The sequence below is a fragment of the Physella acuta genome, unplaced genomic scaffold, assembly GCF_028476545.2.
Source record: "Physella acuta isolate Inbredline_101_S28 unplaced genomic scaffold, ASM2847654v3 ptg000641l, whole genome shotgun sequence".
Classification (NCBI taxonomy): domain Eukaryota; kingdom Metazoa; phylum Mollusca; class Gastropoda; family Physidae; genus Physella; species Physella acuta.
In genome coordinates this window covers 2706-27819 of record NW_026732160.1, presented here as the reverse complement: position 1 = coordinate 27819, position 25114 = coordinate 2706, and the positions used below count along the sequence as shown (strand labels likewise).

At 32.0% G+C, this 25114-nt stretch overlaps 3 protein-coding genes across 6 annotated transcripts; 2 read left to right on the top strand and 1 right to left on the bottom strand.

Moving 5' to 3' along the window:
* Positions 1–42: 42 nt before the first annotated feature.
* Positions 43–4727, top strand: LOC131948346 (required for meiotic nuclear division protein 1 homolog). Of its 2 annotated transcripts, none has more exons than XM_059309925.1 (11): positions 43–153; positions 1508–1891; positions 2348–2462; positions 2759–2831; positions 2965–3004; positions 3090–3190; positions 3318–3492; positions 3881–3957; positions 4054–4174; positions 4267–4383; positions 4508–4727. In XM_059309925.1, the coding sequence occupies exons 2-11, from the start codon at positions 1511–1513 to the stop codon at positions 4568–4570; spliced, it is 1263 nt and encodes a 420-aa protein (XP_059165908.1). In that variant the 5' UTR covers positions 43–153; positions 1508–1510; the 3' UTR covers positions 4571–4727. The 2 variants fall into 2 exon arrangements, with proteins under 2 accessions (XP_059165908.1, XP_059165907.1); XM_059309924.1 differs by lacking the exon at positions 43–153 and adding an exon at positions 223–432.
* Positions 4728–4795: 68 nt separating this feature from the next.
* On the bottom strand, positions 4796–13844 carry LOC131948344 (AP-1 complex subunit beta-1). Of its 3 annotated transcripts, none has more exons than XM_059309923.1 (23): positions 13778–13844; positions 12963–13026; positions 12547–12652; positions 12289–12424; positions 11910–12155; positions 11550–11674; positions 11385–11453; positions 11191–11257; positions 10854–11008; positions 10565–10705; positions 10104–10269; positions 9374–9462; positions 8888–8990; positions 8709–8807; positions 8339–8592; positions 7711–7933; positions 7496–7591; positions 7097–7242; positions 6798–6927; positions 6199–6370; positions 5927–6081; positions 5653–5763; positions 4796–5297 (listed from the first exon to the last, which is right to left on the bottom strand). In XM_059309923.1, exons 2-22 carry the CDS (start codon positions 12997–12999, stop codon positions 5689–5691), a joined length of 2790 nt encoding a protein of 929 aa, XP_059165906.1. In that variant the 5' UTR covers positions 13000–13026; positions 13778–13844; the 3' UTR covers positions 4796–5297; positions 5653–5688. The 3 variants fall into 3 exon arrangements, with proteins under 3 accessions (XP_059165906.1, XP_059165904.1, XP_059165905.1); XM_059309921.1 differs by lacking the exon at positions 13778–13844 and adding an exon at positions 13541–13654; XM_059309922.1 differs by lacking the exons at positions 5653–5763; positions 13778–13844 and adding an exon at positions 13541–13654.
* A 1017-nt stretch (positions 13845–14861) lies between these two features.
* LOC131948354 (uncharacterized) lies at positions 14862–24124 on the top strand. The gene is made up of 12 exons (XM_059309936.1): positions 14862–15067; positions 16601–16747; positions 17646–17903; positions 18089–18658; positions 18808–18944; positions 19105–19294; positions 19459–19663; positions 20105–20194; positions 20318–20431; positions 20627–20699; positions 20813–20945; positions 21249–24124. The coding sequence occupies exons 2-12, from the start codon at positions 16640–16642 to the stop codon at positions 21312–21314; spliced, it is 1944 nt and encodes a 647-aa protein (XP_059165919.1). The 5' UTR covers positions 14862–15067; positions 16601–16639; the 3' UTR covers positions 21315–24124.
* The last annotated feature ends 990 nt before the right edge of the window (positions 24125–25114 follow it).

Below are 25114 nucleotides of genomic sequence, written 5' to 3'. Positions count from 1 at the left end.
ATCTAGTGGTAGATATCTGATCTAGAGAACCTACTGTGCAAACTTTGTATAAAGTAAAGTATACATTTTGTATGTAACAAAATTTTATACCGCTAGGGCTAGAGTCAAATGAGTTTCATCACCTTCGTACCCTCATGTTGAATACATTCTTTTGTAAGTGTACTAGATTCTACATAAGTTCTAGAAATCTACACCTAGATCTAGACTCTATAACTATAACCCACATTTTTTTAGAAATAAATGCTAACCTATAATTAAATTAGGCTTATTATTATAGGCCTAATATTTTTATTATAGCCTAACAACCACATTGACAAAAAAAAAAAAGAGACAGACTCAAAGTCTGAATCTAGATCTAGATCTAGATCTAGATTCTAGAGTCTAGGAAACTTTATGCATGCTGACAGTAAAAAAAAATCAAGCCAACATCAAGTAAGCGAGGTCTAGATTTAGATCTAATCTAGATCTAGATACATCATAAAATTAAGTAGGCCTATGAAGTATGAAGTTCTTACTTTAATGGACACCAGCGAGTTGACGAGATTCCTTCCATAATGTTGTTGACATGGAATAAAAACGTGCTTTTTAGATTTAGACCGTAAAAAAAAATAAAAACTTAATTTATTTAAGCCTAAAATTAATTTAGAAATTTTAGAATAAATGCTATAAAAGTTGCAAATCCAGAGAACTTGTTAATAATTTGTTGAGTTTAAGGCTACATACAGTTCTATTTATTTTCATCATATTGATTGGTTGTACTGTACAGTAACTTAGTGATCGATAACTATTTGTTTACAAAACTTTGCAGATCAAATTTTTAAATAACAATGCAAATTTAAACCCCATGACCTAGCTTTTCTATTTTTAGCTTACAAAGTGTGCAATAAAATTTATTGTTTATGTCGCCATAACACGTGAAAACCAAATTGTTTTTGCTTTTTTTTTTAATTTTTATTATTATTTTTTTATTATTTATTGAGTTACCGAAAATATTAAAAACATCAAATACATCCAATCTTTAGTAAAGTCTGAAAAAAACCAGACAGACAGGATTTTATAACCATATTAATTGTAACTACACTGTGCATGATTTTTAAATTAATTTATGGACCTCTCAAATACCTTTGAGACTTTTCTCGCTGGCGTCCATTAATTACTTTACTTAACTTGATTAATAATTAATTAACTGACTTATTTATTTGACTTAACTTGATATACTTGATAAGATCATATAAAAAAATTACTAGATTCTAGATCTAACTAGATTAGTAACTTATGTAGTCAGTGTAGGCTAAATTTATTTTTTAATTTGGCTAAAACTGGACTAACAATAATTCAACTCACACTCATTGACAACCCCCCCCCCCCTCCCAAGTTAGGTTAGTTATAGTTAAGACATAGATTTACTAAACTATGACTCCAGTGCACTTTTAAATGTTTATGTTTAGGGCTATATTAAAGATGTTACATTATGTCTAAAATCTTCTTGCATTTTTTTAATTTGCAGAAAATGGAAACATCACAGTTATACCATACAGCCCTAAGGAGCACAAAGTTTTGTTTAAAATATTTCTCCAGTGTGTCTTCATGTAAGCAAATTGCCTCATACAAAAAACTGAACGCAAGATTTTGTTCTGTTGCCAGTAAAGTTAGCACATCTTCAAAAGTGCCAACATATCAGTTACAACAGACTAATAGGCATCAGCATTTCCTAAGACAGGCAGTTTCTCTGTATAAACCAGTGTCATCAGCCTGGTGTATTTTTAACCAGCCATCATGCTGCTATTCCAGCAGTACAGCAGTTAATTCAGCTATTTTGATGGATAAATCTGCTCTCCAGGTTAAGAGACCTGCTAGGAAAAAAGTCCCTACCTTGCCAGAAGAAGCAAAGGTAATTTGAGTTTAATTTTGGTTTAAACCTTGGGTTTTTTTTAAATCTTTTACCAAGGCTTTTTTTTTTTTTGAAGCAGCAGAATCAAACAATTACTTTATGTTATTCACACTTCATCTGCATTTTAAAATTGGTAATTTTGTATAAATAGGCAACTTTCTAAACACATTAAGTAAAATGTTCAGATTGTTGACCCTGTTAGATTATATATATATATATATATATATATATATATATATATATATATATATATATATAGGCCTATATATATATATATATATGTTATGTCTTATGTTCCTTTATATATATATAGGAACATAAGACATTTCACACTCTATTCACATTTTGAATTTCAACATATACCAAATTAAAATTGATTATTTCATAATGAAGATCTATATTTTATTTATTTAATTATATTTCTGGCTACACTGTCTAAATTTGACTTTATTTCAGACTGTACAAATTGACAATGTTGTAGCATATGCAGTAGCAGAAGAGATTAGGCTCCCACAGTTACAGAGTTACCTCATCAAGCAAGGTCTTTACACTCTAGGGAAACTTCCTGCAGGTACTCATTAAGAATAACATTCTTCTGCTCATCTCTTCGTCTCCAAAAAATTATTTTTATTCTTAGGTGTTACTCTAACACTATTCTTATTCTTAGATGTTAAACTAACACTATTCTTAGGTGTTAATCTAACACTATTCATTGTTAAAAGCTTTTTCTCTACTGTCTCACCTGTTTCTAAGTTTATTTTAACAATTTTAACAGATCAATTTTTTTTAAATTCTGCTTCTCAAAGTTAAGTTTTATATTTACATATTCCATGAAGACTATGAGATTTCAGTTTTCTTTCTTTTTAGATGTTACTCATGCACTTCATGTGAGAGGAAAATACAATGTGGATCACAAACCAAAGGAAATTTTTGTTTTTGAGTAGGATTTCTTCTTATTTTTACTTTTGTAATATTTTTGCCATACTTAGCCATATAGTTTTGTATTGTTTGTTTTGTATTTTACGTTTTCTTGAATAGCACAGCTGTTTTAACTTTTAAATTGTGATTTACAGGGATGGTACTATTGTATTCTGGTGTGTCCCTGAAGTTGAAGTTAGTATTTTCCTTTTCTGTTTGTTAATTTTTATTGAAATTATATTTGACAGTATCATATATTGTCAATACATTTATTTTTCAGCGGGGAGCATTTTTAAATATTTTGGCTAAGTACTCTGATGGACCTTACATATCTTCCTTGGTTTTGTTTGAAAGAGAAGAAATGGATTTTACTTATGTCAGGTACAATACTATCCCAATATACAGTAATATTAGCAATGGAATTGACTGCTTAGCCCATAAAGAAGTCACCCTGGTATGGTTGATAATTAATCCTTACTTATAAGTAATAGGATGATCTCTCTTTCAGCGGGAAAACATGTCTTACAAATGACATTATACAATTAAAAGACAACGATCCAGGAAGTCCTGAGAGATTGCTTGAACTCTATTCATTTTCCAACGCATTGGCCCAGTCTGTTAAGCTTTCGATATGGGAGGGTTCTCTCAATAAATTTGTTACATCTATTGAGACCGTTACTGAGGTATGAACATTTTTATTTCATATTTTACACTAAAAAATTTCTCGAAAAATACTGTGTTGATTTGCGGTTATGAATTACTGGGTAGTACAATCTTTAGTCACTATTAATTACCCCTAAACCCAACTAATATGGCTATATTCTATTAAACCCCTTCTATAAACCATAGATATACATTGCTTCAGTTATAATAAATTACAAATAAAAATACCAGCTACTCCATTTAATTTATATTTATTTAAATATATTTTCTTTGTTAAAAAAAAATAAAATTATAATCTGTTTAATCTCATAATGATGTTGTATCCTATAAATTAAGCTTAATCAAGTTGTCTTTCATAAAGGGATCTATGTTATCTTAATGCTTTGCTTTCAATATTACATTCTACAGGAATTAAGACACGGTAAAAAAATATCTATGTCTCGCAAACAAATCCAAATGAAGATCGGTGAATTGTTTTCATTGAGGTAACTAAAATATTATATTCATTTTTTTTAAATTCAAAGAATGTATAAAAACATAAGCATTGCACTTAAGTAATTGTTGAATTATTTTTTCGCCAGACATTTAATAAATTTAAGTTCTGAACTGCTGGATACACCAGATTTTTACTGGGACAGGGAAGCTCTTGAACCATTGTACTTATCTTTATATCATTACCTGAACATTGCAAGGAGGATCAGGGTATGTTTTACTTGTTACTATATAATCAATTGAATTATTTTAGAATGAATTTATTTCAAAATGTGAAGTTTCAACTTCAACTATTATTTTAGGTGATAAATGAAAAAATGAACCACTGTAGTGAGCTTACTGAGTTGGTTAACTCCCAGTTAAATGACAGACATCATACAAGGCTGGAAGTTATGATTATTGTTCTCATTATGGTAGAGGTAAGTTGAATTTTGTGACAATACTTTTATTATAAACTCCTTGATGTTTGTTATTGTATGTACAATGAGATTAATATTTATCTGAATATATTTCTCTTGTAAACCTGAACTTTATTTTTTGCAGGTTGTATTCGAATGTATTCATTATGCCGAACGCTACTTTAATAACAGAGAGATACAAAAGTAATACATTTTTTGTGATATGTAAACATAACTATACTTTAGTTTGCTGTAAAATTAAAGTTAATGCTTTGATAATCTTTTTTTTTTTAAATATTTACAAATTGTGACCAAAAAAATAGTATATTTTATTGTCAGACAACTGTGTTGTTTGCTTTTAAGTTTTGCTTATTTTTATTATGGGGTAAAATTTGGTGACAGCACCAAACTTCAAAAATTATAAAAACTAAAGTACAGGAAGTAATATGTTTATTATTTCCATCAAACAGGTATGTTGCTTGAGTCTATCTCTACAACACTTATACATGATTCTAATGAGCTTGTATACACAAAAATTTAAGTGTGCAATACACAAAAATAAAGGGATGGTGCTACTTTAACATAAATATTTTTCAAACTTATTGACTTTTTTCGAACATATTTTCAATAAATGTACAGATTTATTTTCTTACAATTACCTAAAATAAAACTTAGTTTAAAATAATGCATGCAAACTGAGGGACTTGCCTTCTGTAATTATGGATTTTGTAAAGGTATCCATGTATTACATAAACACATTCTGGCTATATATATGAAGTACAGATTGTTGATTAAATCATTTTAATGGAATGACCATTAAACACTAGTTTAAATAATTTACTGAATTAATAAAAAGTCATCTAATTGTGAAGGATGGTATCAAAAGCTTGTTGAATAAATGGGTAGATATCCATCACTCTTGACTTCAGTGACAACTGAAAGAGATTGAAAACAGTATTTTAATAACCAGCCTGAAATGCACAGCATGGAATAAGTACTGAAAAGTATTTAAATTAAGCAAAACAATTTTACCTCAAATAAAATGAATTGTTAAATAAAAACAAAATTACAAACATGCAATCTACTTGGTATATTGTTATTATTATGACTGCATGCAGTTTTAACAGTTAGGGGTTTATGAAAAGGGTCCTTAGGAGACTGGAACTAATTTTGAAAAAATTAAACACTTCAACTACAAATAAAAGGCTTGTACAATTCAATTGTATCTACAGCCTATAACATTAAGTGAGGAAAAAACAGTTTCCCTCTAGACATTTTTTAGCTAAGGACCTTTTTCAGTATGAATCAATGCCCAGTCATTCCAGTTTAGTTGTGCAGAATGGTGTCAAAAGATTGTTGAATGAATGGACAGATGTCCTCAACACGAGACTTCAATGACAGCTGGAATGAAAAAAATGTTTGTAACACATGCATTGTGCCCCAACATCCAAATGTTGATGACAAGAACTATGCAACATTATTAGTGTTGTCCGTCCAGTTAAAACAACCAGATCAAGTATAAAAAAAATTAAATATCAATCTACCAAAGAATCTTTCTACTTACAGTAAAGTTTGACATTCCTGGTTGAATCTTCAGTTCTGCTAGCACTCTGATGCCATTAGTCAGTGAAAGAGACTGATACAGCATGTCCTGGCCTTCTACATTACGTTTGGCGATTGTAAAGATGTTGTTGTTGCCAAGCTTCTGAGATACCGTATCTAATGACAACAAAAGATGGTAGTGGTAAAACAAAAACACAAATATACACAGCAGCTGTACATGTATTTGTTAAACAAATTATAGTGCTCAGCTACGTGCAAGCATTGCATTTATACCTGCATTATGTTGAACATTCATAATGGTAGACTGCACTTCATTCTGTGAAGGGATCTCCTTCCATGATGACAAGAAATCTTTTTTATCCATCTCACCCTCTTCAGTGAATAGCACATGCATTGGAATTTGACAACTAAAGTAGAAAACACTAATATTGTTCTTAATAGCCACCTGCAGGGAAAAAAATGTCCAACATTAACAATTTTTTAAACTGGTTAAGTATAAACAGTATAAGTCCCTCAAGTATTATACAGCCAAAGGGACAATTAACTATGTATATCTTTCAAATTAACTCTTTTAAAGTGTCACTAGGCCTCAATGAATGTAATAATTAGTATTAAAATGTACACATTTTAAAAGTATAAAACTGTTAATATTTACATAAATAAAAATCTTCATTTAGAAATTATAACTTGAAGATTCTAACATCCAAATATGATAAAACAATACACAAATAGGCTTTACATCAAAGATGTTGATAGTAAAATTGTGGCACCATGATAAATCAGATTTTTAATTTGCTCTAGTAATGAAATTTTAAATACATGGATATCATAAGTGGGAAAAAACATAAATAAAATTTTATTTTAATTTATACCTGAAGATTTGTCAGTGGCTCCATTTTTTGTACTTGGCCTTGGGTATTCAAAGGTAAAGATGTGCTAGCACTTTGGTTTGGAGGGAGTGGGGACTGCAGCTGGAGTGGACTAGCAGGCTGAAGGCCAAAACTAAACAAAAACAATACTGTCAACAAACATGTTAAGCTAACCATATCAGAATATCAATCCTTATAATTTTAGTTAATAATAGTTGACTTCTCAATAGAAACTAATAGCCAATTTGTGAAAATATTGGCAATTTTAAAAAATGGAAACATTTGTCATTTTAACCACTAACCTATTTTTGTTGAACTGAATTGCAAAGCCTAACATGGGCTGCATGGCTTTGTTAGTAAATGTAAGCTCCATGTAAATCTGTTTGTTCCTTCTAGCAAAAGTGCCTGTTATCTCCATACCTTTACCTTTGGCTGCTGTTAACCAGACCTATTCATGATGACCAACCCAAACATATTAACATGTATAACAATGTAATCAATAGACTGTGTTCACACATATTTAGTAATTATTAAACACAGAAATATTTCAATAATTAATGAAAATATATGTGACAGGTTTACATGTATACATATTTAAATGATATATATAAAATTTCAATTTAAAAATAAACAGTATTGAATAGTTACATATAAAAGCTTGTCTATTAAGAGATATTTTAACTGATTAACACAACACTTACTTCCTGGGGTGGAATGTAGAAAGAAGATTGTATTGATATTCCAAATATATCATTTAAACCACCCAATGCATCCATTCCTCCACCTCCTCCGCCCAGCTGTTAAAATAAAAGATAGTTTAGATTGAAATACTATAATAGCATTAAATGGATTTTGCCATTATGTCTAAAATTTCTAGTTTAAATAATTAAAAATATCAAAGAAAAGATGAAGTTACCAGATTATCTAAGCCCTCCCCTAGTAAGTCAACAGCTCCAGCAGGAGTTGCAGCTGTTGGTGGTATCTGACTCATCATTTGCTGTTGTTGATACGGTGTGGGACCACCGAGGTCCATATCAAGTAGGTCTCCAATCAGGGAATCTACACCAGGGATGACTGTGGGCTGCTGAACTGGAGGAGATTGGGTGTCACTGGAGGACTCGCCGACAGTTGCATCACCACTAAAAATAAAATAGTGTTAGAATCATGAAGAAAAATACAATAGGGCATAAGTAACGCGGGACGGAGTTGTCTAGCGGTAGAGAGCTGGACTGCTAACCTCTTAGTCTCGAGTTCAAATCAGTAGATCGTCCCTGAGTCCACCCAACTCTGATGGGCACCTAACTCACGTTAGGGAAAATAAGGGCGGCTGGGCATAATGCTTACCACACTATCTCTTTATATGCAGAGGTCACAGAAACAAGTGAACTCGACTTCACTTGCCCTATAAACCGTAAGGTTTGGAAAGGGAACTTTAAGTAACGCAGTTCCTAAAATAAACATTTAAAAGCTTTAAAATGCCAAGGGTAAATCATATGATAAAATGAAGTTTTTACAGAATATACTGAATAAAAAAATGAACTTACGACTGATTTCTTGGAAGAGAGCGTCTAGCCACTCCACGACCCTCAACAAAAGCATTGGGTGGCTTGTGATAAACAGAAGCCAAACTGGCAATGTGACAAATTAATTCATCCAGAAGAGTTGGTTCAATCAAATCAGTCTCCTCCGAGATAAGAGGTTTCTCTGCAAGCACAACTTCTTTAGCTGCAGCTGGATCAGTGGACAAAAGGCGCCAGTAGATATAGCCACGATCTCGAAGATCTGGATTATCACTATCCTGTCAACAAAAAATAGAGCAAGTATATTTGAGTTGTTTACAAATGAAAGCAAAATAAATTTGCAGTAAATAAAGGGACAAAACTCTCTTTTTTTGTTGTTCATAAAATAACTTACCTGAGTGGCCAGTGACAAAACTTGCTGAACTAACTCCTGGGTATCTGTTGGTCTCTTTAAGAACAGCTTTACAATTGCTGTTAAAAGTTGCAGTTGAACCTAACCACACAAAAATATATCAGTTAATTATAATTAAAAGCTAATAAGCTTTCAAGAAGCTGAAAAGGAGTTTCTCATACTTGGGTATTCTCATCTTGAAATCCCTCTAAGAAACTTTCCAACAATTCATCAGCATTATCTATCCTCTCAGCATACTCGCCAATGATCCATATCATTGATGCCCTGTCAGAATACAATTACTTCCATAAGCTCTCTACTATAGTAATTATGAGTTAAAATAATAAATAAACATATGGTCTATTAACAAATATTTAATAATGAAACTTCTAAAGGACAAAGTTAAGTTCAAGTTTTGACTTGATTTCATATATCAATATATTCTTATAACCAGTGATCACAGAAACAGCAAACTATTGTGCTATTTTGCAGGTAATTGCAATAAACCTAATCTGTTTTAATTGGCGACAATGCAAATACACCACATACTCTATTTTTGAAACTTTTAATGATGACAGGTAAAAAGAAACATTTTTGTGCAATAAACAATAGTTGAATTTAGTAAACAGCAAAAATGTGTTAAAGATTTATTCAGAAAAACTATTAACCTGGCTTCAGGTTCATCAAGTGTATCCAGGTTTTCACACAATGTAGCAATAATGCTCTCATATTTATTAGGGTATTTCCTGAAGATATCCTGATAAAGAAATACAATGCAGAATAGATAAAATTCCATGAAATATATTACAACTTTACTTTGAAACTATTTTAACTCATTCCCGCCGGATGCGACTAAATGCGTCCTCCCGGGGTTCAGCCTGATGCGTCTAAATGCGTCTGGCCACACCCCCCTACTTTTCTTTTCAACTAGATAATGAAATCGCGCATGCCCGAGATTAGAACAGGTAACCACGTAGTAGCGAGAATCCACGAGATTTCAATTTAAAAAACCGGAAGTTTTTATCTTGTTTGGTTCACTTTCAAAACGTGGTTCACACTGTGATTTTTGGGTTGAATAAATGTTACATGTACAATTTTTGTTGAGTTTCTTTGTTTTTTATGCTGTTGTTTTATGTTGTAATGCCAGTATTGTTATGTTTATCTAAAAGTTTGTCCATTTCTGAGTGCAATCGTCTTTATAATATTGAATTGATTAATGATTAGAAAGTAAAAAATTTTTATTTAAAAATACATGTTATAAAAAACGAAGTTGCTTCCCTTTGGTCAGGAAAGGGTTTGTAAACTGGAAGTGGGGGCTTAGGAGGGAATGAGTTAATAAATATACTTAAACATTTTAAGAAAAATAATTTTAAAAAAGTAACCACAAAAATTGTATACCTTAATAACAACAATAGCCTCTTGCACCACATAGTTGACTTTAGTCTGAATCAAGTCAAGAAGAGTGCTGACACATCTTTCAGCTGCTTGTTCAACTTTGATGGCACATCTTCCAATGGCACGCACAGACTTACGAACAAAGTCCACATCAACTTCGGTTGCATATCTAAAATCAGATTTATCATTCTCATTTATCTTATATTTTAATTTGAAATTTAAATAGTCTTAAGATTGTCTGATAATGGCATTACACACTTCTTGCTGGCCAAAAAAAATTATTCTGTGAATTACCATGAAACAAAGAGAGTGAGGTTGTCACAAAGATACTATCTTTACTCACTTTACCAGACACAGCCCAAATTTTCAGTACAACGTATTTTTAGGTCTATAAAGAACCCAGTTATGTATATATATTTTAACAACTTTCTTGGCAAAGAAAGATCACACACAAAAAAACTTACTCTTTCAGTTCAGCCAAAACTTGAGCAATATTTGCCTGGTTTGTAAGACGTATCATAATGTCCAGTTTCTCTAGTTTAACATAAATTGGATCATTGTACTTGACAAAAAATACTTTCATTTCTGTCTTTAAGATGTCAGACCTGCAAGAAAATAAATGGTGTTAAAATATTTTAAAAGTTATACATGCCACTCAAAAGAATATAGTTAGAGATAGTAATATTTACTTTAAAAATGTAACTTAAAATAATTTGCAGGTATTTCTGATTATGTTTTTCTTTTTTAACAAACCTTTTTTGTACAATGAGGTTAATATTCCTGAGAGCAACATATTGAATCTCAGGTTCAGCTGACAAAAGGGTAACCAAAGGTGGGGACAATTTCTTGACAAGCATGGTTACATAATCACTGTGTATGTCCAGGATTTCCATGTATTTCATTATCACCTAATGAGAACAAAGTAAATTGTTGTAGCTTTATGTACATTATCCATCTGATTTTCATTAGAAAAAATGTATGATCATGATAATAATATTTAGATCAACATAACGTGATATAGTTTCAAGTTGTTTTAAAATTTTAAGCACCATACTACATCTCCGCTGATGACTTTAGCCTTGTCACTTACTTTTACAGCTGACAGTACAACAGCAGCATTAGCATGGGCCAGCCTTGGAGTTACTCTTTCACAGATACTGGGGGAATAAAAGTCACAAAAGTGAATGCAAGTTTATAATAGCAGGTTGAAAGATTTTACATTGTCTTTCACTTTTAATTTTTTTAACAACATGAACAAACTGAAAGAAATTTTTTTAAAAATACCTTTGAGCTTCTTTTTCATCTTTGGGTGCGTAGTTAGAAATAGAATCCAAAATGAAGACTTGACCCCATCTGCAAAAAAAAAAAAAGAATGAAAATTTAACATTATTGAAAATAAAAAAAGTATATCTTACACAATTTATTTAATACAAGACATAATTTACTCACTCTGTACACTCATTAAGAGCAGTCAATAATTTGTTGATAGTACCAGAATTCATCTCTAAGCTTGGCTGTGCATTAGATGAAGTTTCCAGTATCTCAGATATTGCAGCAACTGCATTAGCTACAACCTTTATATTTTTTAAAAGTCAAAAATGTTATAAAAATAAATAAATGTGATCATGGTAATTTTCGTGAAATAAAGGTTTTAAATTTTATTTATAGTCTTATGCTTGCTATTATATGAATAGTATTTAAATGTCTACAAATTCTCACATTAAAATTATTAATGCTTAATATAAAAATATTAAATTACATACAATATTTCTCTAGCAAATAATATATAACACTAATAAATTAAAATACCATAGGGTTTGAGTCTGAGAGCAGGTCCTTCAAAGCATCTAAGAAACCTTGATCTTCTACAAGTTGGGCATTAATATCATGCAGCTTGGCTACACAAACTGCAGCCGTTTTCCTGACATAAGGATCTTCATCTTTCAAGCATTTACGCAGTGGTTCACACAAATACTCTGTGATTTTGTCAACTCTAATACAGCCCATGGTGCGAACAGCTAGTGCTCTAATAAGTGGATTAGGGTCTTCACAGTCCTAAAATTTAGTAATCACATTTAAAGGAAAAGGCAGTACATATTTTTTTTAAACTGACAATCTTTTTAGATGTTATAAGAATTTCTAAGAAACAACTATAATAGCTGAAACAATACAATTTTTAAAGACTTACTCTGACAAAAGTGTTAACAGATATAATTGCAACATCTGGCTGAGTTTTAGCATAATTCATCAAGTACAGGTAAACCAACTTCTTGAGCTCAAGATTATCTGTCTGCATACAGTTGACTACATCAGCAAACAATGCACTAAAATAAATGGAAAGCAGCATTACTTAAAATTGCAAATATGTATGAAATATATATGAAATAAGCAGGAACAAAAATAATAATGAAAGCACATAAAAAGGAAAACTTGACAGAGCTTTTACCTGACATCTTTACCAACAGTCATGCTAGCGATCACCTTCTTAACAGCTTCCTTCTTTTTCTCCTTCTTGTCACTGTTAAGTTCAGCTTTAAGTTCAAATATTTCACCTGCAAGCAAAAAGATTTAATACTTGCAAATAATCCCTAGTTAAACTTTGGTATTCAAGCCCACTAAAATTCACTAATTCAGTGAGAGAAAAATACATCCATTTACAGAGGTCTAAAGATGAATAGTGTTTAAGATATTAATAGGTGGAAATAAGTACTTTTACATTCATATTGGATTAAGCACATTAGTTTTGGTTTATTTTCACATATTAGTTCTCGTGATAATACTTTGGTACTAATATAATATACAAAAATTCAACATACGTACAAGAATTGCTTAAAATGTTCTTAGAAAATTCAGTGAACAAACCTTTTTTGGTGGTGGTGAAATATTTAGAATCCGTCATGGTGAAGCTTTATGTCAACAGTAACAACTGAAAATTAAAGAGCATAACACTGTTTGAACTATTGCAATAGTTACACTCAAACTGCTAGTAAAGTAAGTAATGAACCTTGTGTCTAAAACTTTATCTTAGTCTTATTTATAGTTAATTATAGTATAGTTCATCTGTGCCCCCCCCCCCCCCCCCCCCCCATTGGGTTTAAATGATTATCCAAATATGTATTGTTTACTACTATACTACTTTATTATTTCCTTGGTAGGAGAAAAATCAATGATTTGATTTTGATACCGCCGATAATATTTGATAGTATGTTGATAATAGATAATAATAGGCCCTAAATACTTTAAATAAATACTGACGACACACAAAGTGACCAAGGCGTCCAAGACACGCCCCTTTTCTCCCGTGACATTTTTAATATTTTAAATTGTGTTTTTCTTTATAATATTTATCATATACTCAGTTAACAGAAAGTTAACGTATATTTCTTTAGGCTGATTTTAGCCGAGTTAATTTGGTTAACTTAGTAGAAACTCGATATTACCAGTTTTAGTTCAGAGTTATCATTGACGTGACGACCAGGAAAATCGATCGGTACCGGAAGCGGCAAATTGTTTAGTTAAATAAATTATGTAGAATAGATCTAATCTAGATCTAGATTAGTTATGCTTTAACAATTTTTCTACAGAAAATAACAGTATGCTTTACTTTAACGGTTACTTATATAAAATCAACAATGATAACTTATATTGAAATCTAGCTTATATGATAATTTACAAACCTATTATTGTTTCAGAACTTATTTATTTATTTTATGGTCATGTAATAATTATTGTACCTTTAGCGGATCTAAAGCCAGATACCTTTTTTAACTGGTTAGATTGTTGGCTAAAAAATTAACTAAACATTATCGTCATTTATGAGGTTCAGATAATAAACATCGCCCTTATTGCATGGTTACAAATATATACATATTTTTTTTTTATTTGCACTCTTATTTCATGCGGTCTTTACTTAGCAATTCTAAAATACTTTGTTGACAAAAATTAAACGTACAAAATGGCAAGTTCAGTGGGAATTAATCATCTTCGGTGTTAGCATGCAATATATCTACCTAACTTTTATCCTACAAACCGATCAAGGCTTACCCTACATTTCATTTTAAATAATGCGCTTGCTATTGAAGTTTAACTCAATATACACTCAGAATAATTTAGTTTTATGCTAAAATAACATCACAGAGTTGAAAAAAAACCTTCACTCGAAAAAGTACATTATTTACAAATATCTAATATAACACGTTTTAAAAATCAACTATCTCATTTTATTTTATATTTAAAAATACGTTTTCTTTTAATATTATTAAAAAATATCTAGTGTGGCCGGAATGTGGTCGGAATGCTGATCCGAAAGTCTTGGCTTCGGATCTCTGTTCGTAGCCCGTAGGACATCCCAGATCCACCAAACTCTGATGGGTTACCGACTCACGTTTGGGTCGCAAAGGCGACCAGGCATAGTGTTGACAACATTATCCTCTTGTATGCTGAGGTTACTGAAATATTTGCTCCATGTGTCTTGGGCACGAAAGTGTGGTTCTTATTTTAAAGACGAACCACACCTTTTATCACGCAAATTTAATTTTGACCTAGATCTAGATGTAAAATTTACATAATTTGTACATCCGATTTATATTATACTTCACATTGACTATAGTCTGCTTAAAAACAATAAGATGTATTAGTGCTATTACTACTGACTAGGCTTATTTGTTGTAAAAAAATTGTCTTATTTATTTGAACTGCATGGGAGGAAATAACAAGTATATTACATTTTGTTGACACCGGAATTATAGCTCCTAACAATTTTCACTGATAGGGTAGTTGTCTACTTAAATTTTCGGAAAATTATTTTTCTCTTCTTTCTTGAAACATATCACGCGATTGATTTGGTAATTTTTTAAAAATTACTTAGATTTAATAAATTAAAAAATGAAATATGATACACTTTCATTGTATGAACAGAGGAAATGAGTGGGAAAAACATTTCTTCATACACTTTGACTTGTCATTTGGTGAGTGTCATCTCGCACTTGTTCTGTCAGTCTAAAAATTACTTTACCATGGTTTTGTTTACTCATGTCTTCACTCTTATAATTGATAATAACTGATTAATCTAGCTAGATTCTAGATCCAGTTCTAAACAAAATAAACAGTTAACAATTGCATTATAATTTATAAAGCAAATTTTATTTTGGAAATTAGTCCTAAATCTGTAAACTGTAGTTTAGTGTTACTACTACTAGATCTACTACTGACTGTACTTTGCAGTACTACTGTAGAGTTAGAGTGTAGGTAGACTGTAGTGTTTAGGCCAAAGTAGTAAGTTTTTATTTTGGAAAAAGGTTATATCAGATTTAGATCTCTGATCTAGATCTTCGATTGTCCTAGATATAGCAACGCTGCAACTCATTTCTACTTCTAGATTTAGGCTACTTTAATCTAGGTTTAGATCTAGAATCTAAAATTAAAGTACTAAGGGGGGGGGGGGGGGGATTTTTTATACCAGTGTAAGATAATAGAATATTCTTAGAAAGGGGTGCTAGGTTACTGTATTTAACTATAATACAGACATTGTTTGAAATGTCAATGTTATCCCTAACCAAAACCCTAGTCCTACCATATGCCTAACCCTGATTTCTAACCATAAAACTATTGGACTATTGGAGATTAAAATACTGCTAACAGCCTAACATACCTATTTTTGGATGAGTATTATCAGATATCAGTATCTTCAATCATCCAGTGAAGTAGAGTTCACATGTTTCTGTGATCTCAGCATATAGACAGTGTGGTTAGCACAATGACCAGCCCCCTTACTTTCCCTAACATGAGTTAGGTACCCATCAGAGCAAGGTAGGCTCAGGGACGTTCTACTGACTTGAACCCGGTTTCGAACTCGACGTTAAGATTAGCAGTCTAGAGCTCTACCAATTGGCCATGCCACTTCCAGATCTAATCTCTAAAGTACTCTAGATTTATGACTTTTTACTAAGGTGGAATGAGTGAGAGGAATAGACTAATTGGACTTCAATAGATAGAGGAAGCTTTAAATTTTAAAATATCCTACTCGTGTACAACCCATACGTATAGTAGAAGTCAGTATCTGAGTTAAGATATATCTATTAACTAGTTGAGTATACTGATACTCAAACATTAGATTTGATTGGTGCCAATGCTTTGTTTGCAATTTTTTTTTTAAATTGAAAAATAGTCATTTGATGGTATTTTTCATTTTATTGACTAAAAATTCCATAGACCTAGTATTCTGTCATAAGCTAATATTTTTAAAAAAGTCAGTTTGATCAATTTCTTTTATAGCACAGCAGTTTAATTATATTTTTTATAGACAATACATTTAGTCAAAGGCTTGGCTATTCAAGCAAGTGGTCTTACCAGTGAAGTAAGACCCAAATATAACAGAGTGATTTCTTTGACTGTTATATAATTTTCCACTAGATTACTTTGTGTACGTTAATAACTCATAAGCTATAATTATTCTAGAAACAATGCCTGCACTACATATTTTGTGTTAACTTCTTTTGCAGTTCTTTCATATGACTAATTTCTAAAAATGATTATGAGCCATGTCGACAGAGACGGATAATCTTAGTAGAATAAGGGGTGTTGGCCAGGGTGATGGATCTCCTGGCAGACCCCCTGGGCGCCCAATGCGCCAGTTGGAGTTTAATCAAGTAGGTTGAATAAAACTTTATATTATTTCAATTTAAATAGGCAATTAGTTACTTTTAGAAATTGCTGCTCCTAAAAAGTTTTCATCTAAAACCAGGCTGTCAATAAAATAGATAGTATTTGTAAAGCATAAATTGTTCAAACAGAATGTTTTAATTTGTTGACACCAACCTGATGTAGTTCATCAGTTTCTGTAACCTATGCATAATAAATTAGAGTATGCCCAGCTGCCTATATTTTCCCCAGCTTCAATCAGGTACCTATCAGAACTGGATAGATGCAGGGGCATCCTACAGACTCTAGTCCAGATTCCTAACTAGCGTTCTGATTAAGCAGTCCCATGCTGTCCCAAAAAAACAATTATTTATATGTAATTTGTTTTGTTCAAATGCAGTATGTTAAAATAACTGTTTTGAAACAGTTTTAGTCGTCAAACACTTAGTACCTATCAGCACATTTAATTTAAATATTTAAAATATAATATTCAACAGAAATAAGATTAAATTTATGATCATCTTCTTCTTATTTGTTCTTAACTGTAATGTTGGATGGCATATTGGCCGTTAACTCTTATTTCAGCCTGCTTTTCTTTTTTTGGATTTGCACCCATAGCCTTTGTCCATCCAAGAACAAACTACAAGGCAGCAATTGATTTTGCAGTAATCTCTCCTAATGGGCTTCTGTTCCCTGCTATAGAGCTGGTCAAGGGGTTAAAACTTGGGACTTATAGGTTTAGCAGCCATAATCTTTTACTTTTCCTACCAGACCATGCTGACCCTTTTATCAACTTTTTTTATTTCAAAATGTAGAAAACACTTTGTTTTTATGTTCAGTATTCATGCATAAAAATGTTCTGCAGTCTTGACATTTTTAATTTCAATTTTTTTTTATATAATTTAGGCTATGTCTGACTTTCGACATATGTTTCCTGAAACGGATGAAGAGGTAATTGAAGCTGTCTTGAGGGCCAACAATGGAATGGTAGATGCCACTATAGACCAATTACTGACTATGAACATCGATTCTGATGTAGCTGGCGATGATGATGATTTATCTGATCATATTTTAATGTCAGTAGAGCGAGATGTTCAACAACAGCAATCCCAATTTTCACTTTCTGGTTCCAGGAGATCTGGTAGAGAGTCGAAATCAACCAAGGTTGTTTATTTTTTAATTTCATTTATTTTAATATTTATTTAGTCTTTTATGATATATATAAAAGAATTTTAAAGTTTAAGCTGTTTCAAGTTATTACTATTTTTTTTATAATAAGCTTAGTCACATTTAGTTTAGTCTTAGTATTTTAAAACATTTTTACTTATTGTTTTGTTTTTCTGGTTTAGAAGCCTCCTATATCAGAATCATTGGAAAAAAGTTCCAAAGATGGAGAAGATTGTCCGCCATCCTATACAGAAGCTGTGCAATCTCATCTTACCACTCATCATCACCGTAGCAACAATGGTCGCAGTAGGCATCGCAATTCTCCCACTTTGGCAGTAAATAATGGAGGGGGCCATCATCTTCGCCATTCACTAGGCACCATGCAACATTTACTGGATTTGGGACCAGACACAGCACCAGCCGGTGTACCTGGAACAACAAGCTCCACACCCAAAACGCACGGCCATCATCATTCTGCTCATCATCATGGCTATCACCACGCCCCAAGATCTTCCAACCACCATCGTCGACGAGGTGAGACCCTTGATGGTTCGCCCCACAAGCCTCGCCCAGGAAGGAACCTTCTTGCACCCATGGGAAGTTACAGCCCAAATCAAGATCTAGTCAATGATGATTCATGCTTTCGTCCCCAAAGAAAAGGATCTCTGGACAGTAGTGACTTTTCATCAGATACTCCACCAGGTTTTGGAAGGGAAAAAAGTCCCCATCGGTGGAGGTCTTCCCATAAAGAGGTAAGGTAATTTTGTTTGGTTGAATAATCCTCATAATTGTGCATATTGTTACTAAATTTAATTAATGATATAATAAACTGCCTTTCGTGAGGGAATACTAATTAGCATTGCTTTAAGCTGTACATTTGCTTTGTTTATAACTGTTGCAGTCTACCAGTGTCAAAAGACCAGTCTATAGAAATTGGAACCCTCCTCTGTTGGGAACTTTGCCTGATGACTTTCTTAGGATAAACCACCCACCAGCTATACCACAAAGACCAGTTAAATCAGGAGTTCAGCTGCATAGGTAAGTTTAGTTAAAAACAGAAAATTAGGTGGAAGAAACTATACTGAATAAGTTTTTATCAAGTAGTTATTAATCCAACTTACTAAGCATTAGATATTTAACATTTAAATAATATGCTCTTGTATTTTATGAGTAATTTATTTCTATTGTTTGTTTACAGAGCAGCGTCAGCTGTTGGACCAGAGAGGCCACGCTTCTACCCCACCTCTCCAACTATATTATCAACAGACTCAAATGCCCGCCACAGTACTAGTCATATGAAACAGCGACCTTCTCAGAAACCACACCGCTCTTTATCTTTTGCTGGTCACACAAATCAGAACAAGAGGCCCCAAAATATACACTCTTCTGTAAGTTTTATTTTTATTTTGGAAGAACCTTTACTAAACCTTGGTTAACAAAATTGACATTTAAATTTTAGCTAGACAGTTTTCTATAGTTGAAAATCTAAAGAGTAAATAAAGTTTGTAGGTCATTGTTTTTTGTGCTTATCAACTATTTTGTCCTATTACAGGGGTTGGCTCAACATGAATTTAGTTCAGACATTTTACATGAAAGAATGAAAGAAAATGAACGCAGACGAAAGCTGACTTCAATTGATGTTGATCCTGATTTGACCCAGTATTTAGAAGATGAGAGACTAGCTATTATGCTACAGAATAGTGAATTTTTACAAGAATTACGAGGAGATAGAATGTTTATGATGACTCTGGAAAAAGGTAACTATCATTACAATCATTTATTTAAAATTTAGCTTTACAGAAGTCATATAGGGGTCAGTGTGGTTGATTCGGTAAAGTACATCGTTGCTAAACCGAAAAGTCTCGAGTTCGAACCCTCGGGCAGATGAGGCTCAGCTGGGGACAGCCACTCTTCTAGGAGAGACAACTCCAAATCAAACAACTGCTGCCTTGTAGTTTGTTCTTGGTTGGACAAAGGCTATTGAAGCAAATCAAAAAAGAAAAGCACACTGAAATCAGAGTCAATGGCCTCAATGGTGCATAACCAATTGACACTACTTAATTGTGTTGGAGGGGATCCCTTCCAACATAAAATTAAGAACGAAGAAGAAGTCATATTAACATATTTTTAATAATTCTCTAAAATGTACACTTAGTTATTTGAAAAATACTTAAAAGTATAACGCTTATCCCTTTCAGACCAAAGAATGACAGAAAGTGAAAAGACTAAGCCAGAAGTACCAGCAGATCCTTTAACACCACCTGATTTAGATAACAGAGATTTTATAGGCAAGTTCTTAAAGATTCGTTGTCACCTAATACAGTCAATTGAATTCGTAAATTCACTTTCATCAAATAGACCTATTGTACATTTATTACATACAGCTTACTAACCTAGTATACTTTTTCTAGAGGGCTATGGAGATGATCGTAGTGATGCCTTGGAATTACCTTTTACGCCAACTGTACCACATCATGCCAATGAAGATGTAGAGCTAAGAAAAAAGTTGTCAAATATGGGCAAAGGTGAGTAAACACCACCATAGTTGTTCCAGATTTCTCAATTGTATACTTGTGTGTGACATCAATTGTATTAGGAAATTAATATCTATTTAATTCTTTATTTCATTTTTTGTATTAATTAATTGTATTACCTAAGATTACCTCCCTTCAGAGTTATTTAATTTTTTACAATTCTGTTGATTAAAAAAATGTTTACAGCCTCCAGGAAGCAATTTGCTGCCTTGGCAAGACGATTCTTTTTGAAGCGAAAGAAAAAGTCTGCACAGCAAATGTAAGCTTTCCATTTCTTGTTTGTAACAAAATTGATACATTATTTCTGATTACCCTATCTTGCTGTTTATTTTTACCTTTACCTAGTTATAAACAGAGAAATATTTCTTCTAGCTTAAAGGAATCTCAGGCACCTTCGATGATGAATTTGTTAGATGAGGATGAAGATGAGGCTGAAGATGATAGTTTTGATAATGGGGAACACAACACAGGCTCAGAAAGTTTAAATAGTTCAACTCATAACGAGGTATGTAAAAGCTTGGTAGTGTTCTGTCTGTCTGCTAGAGATTGATTATTTCAAGATGCTAAAAATTAAACGATATGTTAAGTATGGTCCACATAGTCTCTCCAAAAAATCTAAAATACTGTGCTCATCCAAATATTTTTTTTAAGCTATAAATGTTACATTTGTCCAAAACAAAATGCTTGATAAAAGAACAATTTTTAAAGTAACCTAATAAATTATGCAAAATAGTTTCAAACATAAAATGATACCTATTTTAAAAAAACAACTAAAACAAATTATGAGAATGTTACTATATTACAACAGAATCATTCAGTGTCTACACAGTCTTGGAGCAGTGTGCAACCAAGACAACACTTTGATGTTGTTTAAACTCTCAAGCTGAACAGCTCAGAAACTGGCTCCTTTTCTGTAACATGAAAAACTGATGTTATCAATATTATTTTAGTAGTTACACAAAAGATAGATTTTTTTGTGAATTGTGATGTACATTAAATTATACAAAACTTGTACATGTCTTTACTCTTAAAATATATTAATCAGTTAAAGTTGATTGTATAAAAAGATATGTTGAATTGGTGTTTGTTTATAAACTGTAATCTATATTTTCTTCAGTATTTAAGTCTGATTATTGTATATATGATTTATTTTTTTTGTCATATAAATTTTAAACAATTATTGTTTTCCATAGATACATTTTTCTTAAATCAAAACTTTTAGCTACCAGATTACAATACTCAATTTATTGTTTTGTAAATAATAATTTTAAAAAGTTTCTTAAAATTATTTGTTGTTTTGCAGCCCATAGAGCTTATATTTCCTCATTTTTATACAAATCTATATTTGACCTTGTATAGTTTTTAATACTTATAAAATAGTTTGATAAGCATAAATTAATAAGTTTTTAAGTTATTTTTCACTTAATTAAAATTGAATTTACTCTATCATTTTAACTATATCACTGTACCAAATAACTTAGACTTAGTTCTCGATATGATGTAAACTAAACAAGTTTTACATTGCAGTTCAAAGTACTAAAAATCTCCATAACTACTGCATTTGTAGGTGTATTTTAACCAAAGATAGTTAATGCTTTTCTTTGTTGTACATAATGTTTATATCTCTGATTAGAAAAGTTGATCCTGAACCTCTGCTGTGAAATGGCAAACGAAAATAGATACTAAACTAGCAAGCCGATTCTTGCTGTTTACTTGTTAATTTATGGCATGATTGGGTAGTGAATGTTTAATATCATGGGATATTAATGTCCATCATTTTATGGTTGTGTGGATCGTATGGAATATTCATCGAGATAAACTCATTACACAAGTTAGTACTGTCATCATCCTTATGTGGTTTAAATCTGACAATTTTTCGTTAATTTTTTTTCTTAAATCTCACTAGTATTTTTTTAAAAATCAAATTGTGTCAGCTAAATAACTCTAGACCAATTCTCATTTTGTTTTTGTTACATAACTCTGATATTAACACAGTGGTGATTTGTGTCATTTTTACCTCAGTTAATTGTACAGTAGACAACACTCTGCTGCATTTTATTCCATATTTTGTTGTATTTATATACAAGTGATTGGAGCCCATATCAGGAAAGGCTGTAAGCTCATATAGTCAAGTATATTGTCTTGTATATTTGAAGTTTGACAGCTCATATTGTCTTGTATATTTGGTAAAGTTTGACAGCTCATATTGTCTTGTATATTTGGTAAAGTTTGACAGCTCATATTGTCTTGTATATTTGAAGTTTGACAGCTCATATTGTCTTGTATATTTGGTGAAGATTGACAGCCCATTTTATATTTATTTTGAACCAAAATAAGGCATGTTTTCAGTTGTATATTTTCTACACTAAATGCTGTAGATATTGACATGTATATGCTTGAGAACTGCACTGATTTCAAAGGTGCCTATTGTATCATACATGTTTTTTATTAGAAGAACTCCCTAAATGGGAATCAATCTCTATTTAATAATTTATTTTATTTTTTAAACAATTGTTTTTTTTTAACTTAGGGACAATCCTACCCGTCTTGAGACTAACACAATTTTGGTAAAGTTTTAATAATCTCTATATTGTATAGGTTTATTTCGCAAGTATTTTTTAATATATTTTTAGACATTGAAAAGATGTTCTCCCACCAATTACTGCAATAAAATGTTTGTTAAATAGGTCTCCATGACATATGTTAAAGTTTTTTAATTTATACTTACATGTTATAATTTGTATACAATGTTGATAGGGTATATGAAAGGACTCAATTGTTGCAATATTTCAACTGGACCATAAAGTATTGGTCATCAGCATTATTCTTGTACTGACACAAGTTCTGTGGGATTTGGTTGAACTGTGGTTCACTCCTTCAATGCATGCTTGTTTTTGTTTTTTTTAAATATGGAACATTTATTTATTGTACATTTTAGCTAACTTGTTATGTTAATACCAGCAACACATCGTAACCCATCCCTGCACCAAAACTAACCTCTCCAAAAAAAAACTACCAGTCACTTTATATTTTCATGTCAGTGTGAACCCTTGTCCTTTAGTTTTATTCAACTCACACATCCAGATTTAAGACATCACTCTCAAATAATTTTTTGCCAACCTTGTAAATAATTATGTTAATGGTTTTCCTCTTACATATAAGAAGGCCACATGGGTTGGCAACTTTTTTTTTATTATTAAAATACCATTGTTATAAAAATGAATCTGCTAAAAAATATATAAATAGTCCTACTGAAAATTATATATTCCGATACTTAAACCTGCAGAAAGTACATTAAAAGAAAGTTATCTTATTTTTTTTAGTAAGTTTATAAACCAGATGAATAGCGCTGCATTATATATTCAAGACATGCTGCCAGTGAGAAGCAGATTGCAGACCTCTGTGATTTTAGAATTTACCAAAAGTGAGACGTCTGTGATGGTTGAGGAATTGTTGATTAGCTGATGTCAAATTAAAAGCTGGGGACTTGCACGTTAAATATCTAAAAGACTGATTAAATATTTAAGTGTAGTAAAAATTATAATTTAAAGTTTTAAAGTTTATTTTTCACCTTAAACTTTTTATAAGGACTATTAGTAAGAGGTCTGAGCTTCCAAATCAGCTCTACATCTGTTAGATTCTGCTATTGTACTTAAACCAAAGTTATTAAAACTTTTCAGCTAACACTGCCTGAGTTCTATTTATTTAAAAAATGTACTGAATGTAAAGTGTCATTTATCCCAGACGATTATATTTTGTGGTCACATGACTGTTCAAGGGTAAAGCTTTCTCCAACCTGGTTGTAATGGTGTACAGGACCATTTGTCTGTAACTTTTTTGTGTGTACATAAACACTTCATGGGTTGAAAAAAAAAATTGTGTTTGTTTTTTGTTGTAAGTTGATGTTGGTGTATCAGATTAAACTTCAATTACTTTGACATCTTTTGGATGAGGAATTAGGCATGGGGAGCTAGTGAATTCATCTGGTGCTATTAATTTTTGTAAATGTTACCATGTTAATTGGTCATGGATGGCTATTGAACTCCTCTTTTGTAAACTGTTATTCTTGTCATCATTACATATCTACATGTATTCATGTTATAACTTGAAACATGAGAAACCAATCAATATTTTGATACACAGCACAGTATGGCTTACAGCAGAATTTAGAATTACCGAACCCCATTTGTTTTAATATGCTCATTCAACAAACCCTTATTAATAGTTCTATCGTCCGCACTGACAAAATCTGATCGTGAATCATACAAGTCGGGTGTGTGTCTTGACCTCGGCCGAACCCCTGAGACTGACTCCTTGATCCCCTGGGGTTCCATTGAACCCAGGTTAAGAACCACTGTCTTTCAGTTATATTAAGAATCGTTGGTGCACTCTGAAGGCTGACGTAGCATGTGGTGTGCTAATCACATCATTAAGGCTCTGATTTGCGCATTACGACATAGCAAGGTTTATAAGGACGGCGTGGTCGGGTAGTAGAGCGTACGACTGCTTACCCGAAAATCTGGGCTTGAGTCTGTTGGATATCTCTGAATCCACCAAGCTCTGATGGGTACCTGACTCGCGTTAGGGAAAGGGGGCTGGCTCGTGCTGACCCCGCTATCCCTTCATATGCCGAGGTCACTGAAATATGAACTCTACTTCAACTGGGGGTTTAAA